The 7,997-nt window shown below is 56.1% G+C and overlaps 1 protein-coding gene across 2 annotated transcripts in view; it reads left to right on the plus strand.

Annotated features, from left to right (window-relative positions):
- The window catches only part of DUSP8 (dual specificity phosphatase 8), a 42,020-nt gene that overhangs the window by 15,717 nt on the left and 18,306 nt on the right, over positions 1 to 7,997 (plus strand). For both annotated transcript variants that reach the window (XM_014960016.1, XM_014960017.1), the window contains exon 3: positions 4,879 to 5,017. In XM_014960016.1, coding sequence (XP_014815502.1) covers positions 4,879 to 5,017 — 139 coding nt within the window. The remainder of the gene's footprint in view (positions 1 to 4,878; positions 5,018 to 7,997) is intronic.

Raw genomic sequence — 7,997 nt, forward strand, 5'->3', positions numbered from 1 at the left:
GTTGCCTCTCTAATCCACGATTTTTTCCTTTTTTCTTTTCGGTGGGGCTGCAATCTCTGCCGGCGCACCCGCGGGCAGGAGGCGGTGTGCCCCCGCTGCCGCTCAGCCCCTGCCGCGCTCCCTGCTCGGCGCTGGCTCTCCCGGTGCACGCAGCCTGGGAATTAATTAAGCTTCAGGGCACCCTGGTGAGGTTAAGCCACTCGCCCTGTGAAGCTGGAGGGGGGAAGCGGGAGGGGTCACAGCCCTATCCTCATCTGGCATAAAGCAGGGGTGGTGCCTGTGGCTCAGGGTGTCCGAGCCTTTTTGTCCACACACCTGCAAGCTTGCATTTTGGGGTGGTAAACTCTCCTCTCCCCCTTCCTCCTTCCCCCACGCTGCCCATTTCAGCCACTTGGATTGTGGATGTATTTTGGGACCCCCAGAAATCAATACGGGCTGCTGCCTCCAGGTGCACAGACCCTCCAAGGGGGATGCTGGAAGCCGGTGTAAACCTCCATTACCCCCTTCTCCCTGCCTCCACCTGCCATCACTGGCCAGTTCCCCCCCCGGCCCTGCTTTGCCCTTGGCTCCCCACACCGAGGCAGGGGGAGGTGGTGGGGCGAAGCAGGGGAGGATGGGGGGCACGGCTGGCGTTGGGAGCAGATGGCAGGAAGGGTGACATCAGTGGCGCGATTGTCCAGCCCCATTATTCCTCCTGACGGGCCTCCCGCCCTCCTCCCGTTTCCTGCTCCCGGCCGGCCGGGGCTGCCGAGACAAAGGCTGCCGGCAGCGATGGGGGGCTGCCCGGGCAGGGAAAGGGCAGCCCTGAGCCCCGACCTCATCCCACTCCTCCTCGCCTTCCCAGTGCAATGGGAGCTTGATCTGCACATCCTGGCTCGGCAGGCAATGCCCCGGGTGGCAATTGGGAAAGGATGCAGGGGCTAATACAGATGCACAACTCTGCCTGGCTCTCCCCTCTGCTCCTCCTGTGTGTGCACAGACAGGGGGGATGAGGGCGTTTGTCTAACTTGCTTTTCCCAGTGCTTGCGCCCCTCTTTTCCATAGCACTGTTGAGGAAGGGTACCATTAACACTGCTTCTGGATGCTGCTGTCTGGAGCAGTGCTGGGGGATAACAGCAGCTCCCGGCATTTTTGGTGCAAGGAAAGGAAAGGGCCATTTGGTGGGAAAAAAGAAATGAGGAAAAATAAAAATTCCTTTGCTTTTTCAATGAAATATGTCTACAATTGTGGTCATAGTTCAGCCACCGCTCCCTGAGCCCCATTGTGCACTGCATCCCGCTGGGCGTGTGCATCTTCCCATGGTGCCCGGCTGGGAAACTGCAGCAGCAATCCATCTCCCCATTAGCAATAGTAGCACTCTGCACAAAAATGGTACCAATGTGGTGCTCTGGATTTGTTTTTGAACCCTTCTCCCAATACTAACAATAATAAATTCTCCCCATAATAAATTCCAATAACAACTGGAATAATTCAGCTCTTTGGTGCAGTTTCGGGGGCAGAGGTTATGGGAAATTCCTGCTTGGGGTTTTTACTAGAATTTCTTGAGGGAAATGTTGAAAATATCACTTCTTCAAGATTCCCCTGGAAAGTCTTTCCACCTCTCGACCTCTTCTCACTTCCTGAAATGTAGCTATCTCCAGAGCGGCTGGAACCGCGCTTTGAGGCATGACAGGGGTCTTTTCGGGCGATGGGAATATTTATTTATTTGCGTTAGGAGCATGGCTCTGCAAGCAGCTGTTTTGCTTGAGGGAAAGCCGGGGCTTAGTTTTGAGCCATGTGCCTGGCTGCTCTTTATGTTGATGGAAGCCCTGTTATTTCAGCGGGGTGATTCACTGTGTTTTGAAACAATATGTGACTGAGATGTCGGTAGTAATTGGGATAATAAGAATAGCTTGCTCTTATCTTAGCCTGGATCACCTGTAGAGCTCGTCATCCCTGCTTGGCAGCTGAGGAGAGACGGAGCAGGGACCCACACTGTGTTGAACCATCCAGTGCCCAGGACCACATGTCCATAAGGGAGTTACCTCCAGCCAGAGCTGGGGAGGGTGTTTGGTAGCACTGGGCTTGGCACAAGGGCTATGGATGGTCTCAGCTGGGGTCTGGTTGGAGCTGTTGGCCCTGTGGTCCCTGCTTTGGGCTGGCCTTTTCCCGTAGCTGAGATACTGGCAGCGGGGAGGTTTGTCCCTGGGGAGGTGCCCTGGGCCAGCAGCTTTTCAAAGGCATGCACAGGTTTGCAAGCCCCACTGAGCACCTGCTGGGGCAAAAAGATTTGCTGTGCCTTGGCCCCACTGTCCCTTGCTGGCTGGATTTGGGGACCCTTTCTGGAGGGTGATGCCTGGAGATTTGGTTACTTCAGCAGTCTTGGGCTGATGGGCAACCTCCATGGGAAAGCTATCACCATGGAGGTGCTGCTCCTCAGAGGCACTCCTCGGTTGTCAGCCGTGTCCCTGGCAGAGGCAGAAATCTGGCCCTGAGCACCTCTTCAGCTTTACCCTCTTCCTCTGTCCCGGGTAGCTTTTAACCTCCGTATGTTTAAGGCCACGGAAGGGGCAGTGCCTCCCCCTACATATCAGGAGTGCATGAGGTTAATGGGAAACCCACGGACCAGATTAAACATCTCCCTCTTATTTCCCTGCGTGGCAAGGAGCTGGGGTGCTGTTGTGGGCTCCTTGTGTGCTCCACGGGGGCTCCTCGGGACCATCCTGCAGGCATCCTTGCCCCAGCAAGTGCGGTATTTATTTCCTGCAGCCGGGCCATGCGAGGCCAGCGCTTGTTTGGCATTTACATTGAGTGAAACATTATAACTTTAATAAGATGTAAACCGTGTCACACATCTTTGCCGTCGCTCAGCAACCCTGCAGTAATGGCCCAAACAAAGCCTCCCCGTGCGGAGGGAACAGTAAATCCTATTGTGGGATAATTCTGCTCAGCCAGAGCTGGTATCTCCCCTGCAGCCACCCCGGCCGGGACGACCCCCTGCCCCACCGCAGCTCAGTCCCTGCCTCACCGTGCTTTTAGGGGAGATGCTTTTGCTGGCATGGGCTTCAGGCTGGGGACTGGGTTTTCAGGATGTGCTATGGGTGTGCTAGGGGGGGCTTAAAGGGATATTGGCCCTGCTAAAGACTGGTGGGCTCTCGCCTCTGAGCTGGCTTGGCAGCCACCGTGTTGTCCCCCAGCTGTGCTTGGTATGGTCTTCTGCAAAAGTCCTGCTTCAGGGGTGGCTGAGGAAGAGATGCTGGGGTAGATCCTCATCTGGCTTACCCCCAGGTGGCTTTCGTCATTTTTCAATGTCTTATTTTAAAATTCCCGCATCCTTTTCTCTTCCCTCTTAGCTTCCTGCTGCCTTTTCATCCTTCCCGTCATCCTTTTGACCTGCAGGGCCAGTTTTGCTCTCCAGTGCTCGGTGCTGGGCTGGGGTCAGGCAGCTCCTTTGAGCTCCCCCCTCCGTATTGCAGAGCTGCGTGCGGTGGCCCGGCAGGGATTTCTGTTGGTGCGGGGCCGTCTTTTTGCTGCAGCGAGGAGACGTGATGAGCTCAGCTAAGTCGGTGCACCCTGCAGTTTTATTTGGATGGCGCTCACGTTGCTGAGCAGGGAAGCACCTGCAGCGGGGTGTGAAAGCAGCATTAATATCGACAAGCGAATCTGCTCTGGTGATAAGATAGCACATAGCAGTGAGACAGCAAAAGGAGGCGGGTATCCATGGGTGGTTCCTAGTCCAAGTGCTCTCCTAAAAGGATTTCGGAGAGGGATGGGCAGGGGATGGGAAATGGGCAACTCCAGCATAAGCCGGTGGAGAGAGAGGCTCGACCTTCCCTCCCTGCCCACTGCTGCTTCCTCCTCCTCCCGCACAGTGATGGATGTGCCTTAACCACACCGGCTGGGAGGGCAGGCGCTCGCAAGGCAAGCGTGTGGCATCCATCAGGCTATTCAGTGAACACACTCAGCCGTGCCTCTGCAAGGATTTTAATCTTCTTTTTATGCACAGACCTTCAGGTAGACGTAGGAACAGCCAGCTGCACCTTGAATGCTCTTGCTTCAATCAGGGCATGGGGGGACTTCTGCCTGCAGACACTTGCCTGCTTGCAGGGTACCCCACCATCTCACCTGCCCCAGAGACCCTGCAGTGGCAGCAGGGCTGGGTGCTGTTTGTGGCATGTAGAGTCACATGAGAGCAGTCTGGGAGCTGTTTTCTCTGTATTCTAGCATATCTCTGCCACGTGGAAGCCCCACCATGCACTACAAACAGAAGAAAGAACATCCCCCTCAACATCCACAGAGCTAAAGAGCAGATTTTCCCTCTCCTTCAGCCCTCAGGGGTCACCTGCAAGTTTGGATTGAGCTTCCAGAGGGGTAGTGCCTACAGAGGTGTTACTGTACTGGGCACAGTGTCTCCAGGCTGAGCTCCAGCCCCACTCTCTCCAGCTACAGTACAAAGACTGTGCTGGGAGCACCCCTGCCTGCAGAATCACCCCCAAATCCCCATGACATGGGGATTTGCCATGAAGGCAAAGGTTGGGTGGGAAGGAGGTGGTGAAAGAAGTCATGGCGATTTCTGGGATGCAGTTAAATAATGGCAAGCGGAGGGTGGGCAGTGGTGAGGAGTGACCCTGTTTGGGTAGGATTCTCAAAAGCGCTGACAGTTGGTGGGGCTGCTCCGATAGGCATCTGTACTGACACACTCGCTTGTAGTTACGGAGCAGAGTCCCAGCTTGGCCAAACCCTTCATTTGGTGAGCGAAGCCAGCTTGTGGGGACAGCATGGAGCTGGGGTGTCCCATTTGTGTGACTGCTAAATTGAGTTTTACTTCCCATGGTGGCGTGGGCAGCAGCATCCTCAGCACTATTTCTCTGACACCTGGTATTCACTGTTCCCCTGCAGGTGGAGGCGGAGGAGCACCAGGACGTGGTGGTCTATGACCAGAGCACGAGGGATGTGACCGGCTTGGCTGCTGACAGCTTCCTCTCCATCCTCCTGGGCAAGTTGGACAGCTGTTTCCACAGCGTCTCCATCCTCACAGGTAGGAGCTGTGGCTTACCACTTCGCCTGGTGCTCATGCCCTTAGTCTGGAGTTAGGGAGCTGTGCCTGTTCGTGTCCATCTGCACCTGCTTTCCCAGCCATGGGTGGCTGTGGTGGCAGAGGCTGGCATTGCTGGGTCCTCCCCATGCATTCATTCCTTGCACCATCTAGCTCCCCACCACTGCACCCACCAGCCGGGGTGAACGAGAGAGGAGGGTGGGGAGGGGTTGCAGTGGTATGGATCCAGCCACCCAAAAGCTGCCCTTTGTTCTCCCATCCCTGTGCTCCTTCGGCCCCCGTGAATGTGCCAAGAGCTGGACCCGGTTCAGGCACTCTGCTCCCTCTCGCTGCTGTTAACGGGAGGGCAGGAGAGGAAATCCATGGATGTGCTAGGAAGGGGAAGGAGGGCAGGAGCAGAGGGTCATCACTGTGTCTGCTGGAGATTATGTTCTCTGGGCATAAGCGTGCAGGCAGGAGGAGGCACGCGCTGCCCTAATTACAGCCCTTCTGCAGAGCAAAATGGGAGACAGGTAGCTGATGAATGAAACACTCCAACCCAGCAGAGAAGAGGAGAAAGAAGCAGGGAACTGCTGAAAGGAGAGTTAAAGCTGCCTTTAATTCCCCATGGCTGCAATGGCTGGATGTCTGCCTGGCTGGCTGCCCACCTCCAAGCCCTCTGCCTGTGGAGGGGTGGGCAGGCGCTGCCCCACGCAGCCCCTCAGTCCCACTGAGCTCAGCCAGGCTCCTAGATCGTGCCGAAAGCAGAGAGATGGGGATCATCTCCATTCCCCAAGCCCGTCCTCCTGTGGCTATTGCGTACTGCTTTGGGGCTGAGGTGGAGGGTGCCGACCTCTGTGTCCCCGGGACATGGCAGGAATGGAAGGAGCAACCGTGCTCACAAACCCAGCAGCATGACAGACCCTAGGATGGGGTAGTTGTGAAGGGGAAGGTGGCACGATCAAGTGGCATTCAGGGAGCCTTGACCATGCAAGGCATGGGTAAGAGCTGTTGAATTAGAGCAACTGCGTTGTGATGGGGAGAGCAGAGCAGAGAAATAGCAGGAATAAACTCCCCGATTCAAGGGTTTCAAAAGCAAGCAGCGACTACACAAAATCATGTTAAAGCTAATTAACGTGGCCTGGGTTGCAGAAGCTCTGCCGAGGCCCGTGCTGGAGGATGCAGCCATGATCTTGCTATGGCCGCCCCCGGCCTGCCCCAGCAGCCGTGCCTGCGGCTCCAAGGTCATCCCAGTATAAACAAGGGCACGGCTTGGCGCATGGTGCAGGAGAAGGAGAAGGCGGATTCGGTCGCATCTGGGAAGGAACCTGCTTAGTCACCGGGACGGGTCAGGAAACAGCCTTTGCAGCGTGACCTTGGCACCCCCCAACCCGTCACCGCTTTCCCAGGGCTGTGCACTGGCTGCTAACCCCCACCCCTGAGTCCTCCTTGAGCAGGGACAGGGTGAGGTGGCCCTTAAAGCTCCAGAGCCTTCTCCTCCCTGGGAAAGCGAGGAGAGACTTGGGGAACCCCACTCCCATGCACAGCTTTCCCCATACTGGGTGAATGCCATCGGCATGCCACCCCCGTGGTCATCAGCATCCTCACTGCTGAGCCCCTTATCAGCAAACCTGCACCCTGCTTGGGCACACACATCCTCCATCTTCAGGGTGGCCATTTCCATCTCCATGGGCTGCAGGAGCCCTGACCCCAAAGCAGGGGCATGGCTGTGCTAGCTGCCGGGCAAAACCGAAACCTCCCCAATTAAAAGCGCTGCCGGGCCGCAGTCTGATGGGGAACACGGGCTGCCAGTTGGTGGAAAAAAAATGGGAACCAAAATGTAGAACACTGGGTCATGGCAGCGGCGTTCTACATGGAAATCGTGACTGGAAGCGGCTGTGGAGCGCGTCCGGGGGAGGCTGGGCACGCCTGCCGACACGCGCTGCTTCCTCCTGCCTGCCGTGGCCCTGTCGGCAGCAGACGGGTTGTTTTAAAGGCAGCTCTTGGGAGGTCTGAGGGGGAATGTGTGGGCTGGGCCTGATTCTGGCCCCTCACCCTGGTGGGGTTTAACCCCTCGGTCTGTCCGCTCCAGACTCAAGCACCTCATCCTGCCCCAGCCCAGTCTGTGTCCCACAAGAGGTGCCTGGGTCCTCCCTGGTGGTGGCTTGTGACCCCAGTGGGGAGTCAGGCTGGCAAGGGCTGCCAAAATCTCAGGGTTCTGCCCTGAAATCTCAGCCTGTCCCTTGTAGATGCCAGCACTCCAGGGAACCCCACCCTGAGGGCCCCCAAACCCGTGTGCCAGCCATGTGCAGCCCCAAAACCTCCTGAGCCCCACCATGCTCCCCAACTCTCCTCAGTCCCAGCAGATGTTTCTTCAGGGTTGCCAGGCATTGTCCCCATCCTCATTGCCCCCATCTCATCCAAATGCCATGCTTGGCCATTCGTGGTCACCTCCAACCCATCGTCCGTCAGACCCTTGAAACAGCTGGTGGAGGCTGAAGGGCGAGGACAGGGGAACTGGGGGTGACAAGAGCGGCAGTGGGGACCCCTCAAGGGTTAACAGCCCAGAAGCAGCGATTCCAGTGGGGCTGGGAAGGAGGAATCTGAGTCAATTATTCCCAGTCTTGGAAATCATCAGCTTGTCTTCTTTTTTCCCTTTTTTTTTTTTTTTTTTTTTTTTTTTTTTTTTAATTGTGTAAGTATAAATAGTGCTGCTTGCTGCCCTCCATCCGTGGGAGCAGAAAGCCTGTTGATTTATATGGTTTTCCTGACATCACATGAAGTGGTGGAAAACTGAATGGAGCCAACATTTTTCCTGCATTACGTAATGCCCCCTCCCTCCCTCCCGGCCCAGCTCTGCTATTCCTGCAGGAGCCTGACTGTTCTTTAACCTTTGTTTACTTCAGCACAAACCCTCGCTTTTTTGCTTTTTTTTCCTCCACTTTTTTTTTTTTTCCCTTTATTTTTTCACTTTGGTTCCCCT

Source organism: Calidris pugnax, unplaced genomic scaffold, assembly GCF_001431845.1.
Source record: "Calidris pugnax isolate Ruff unplaced genomic scaffold, ASM143184v1 scaffold435, whole genome shotgun sequence".
Classification (NCBI taxonomy): Eukaryota; Metazoa; Chordata; class Aves; order Charadriiformes; family Scolopacidae; genus Calidris; species Calidris pugnax.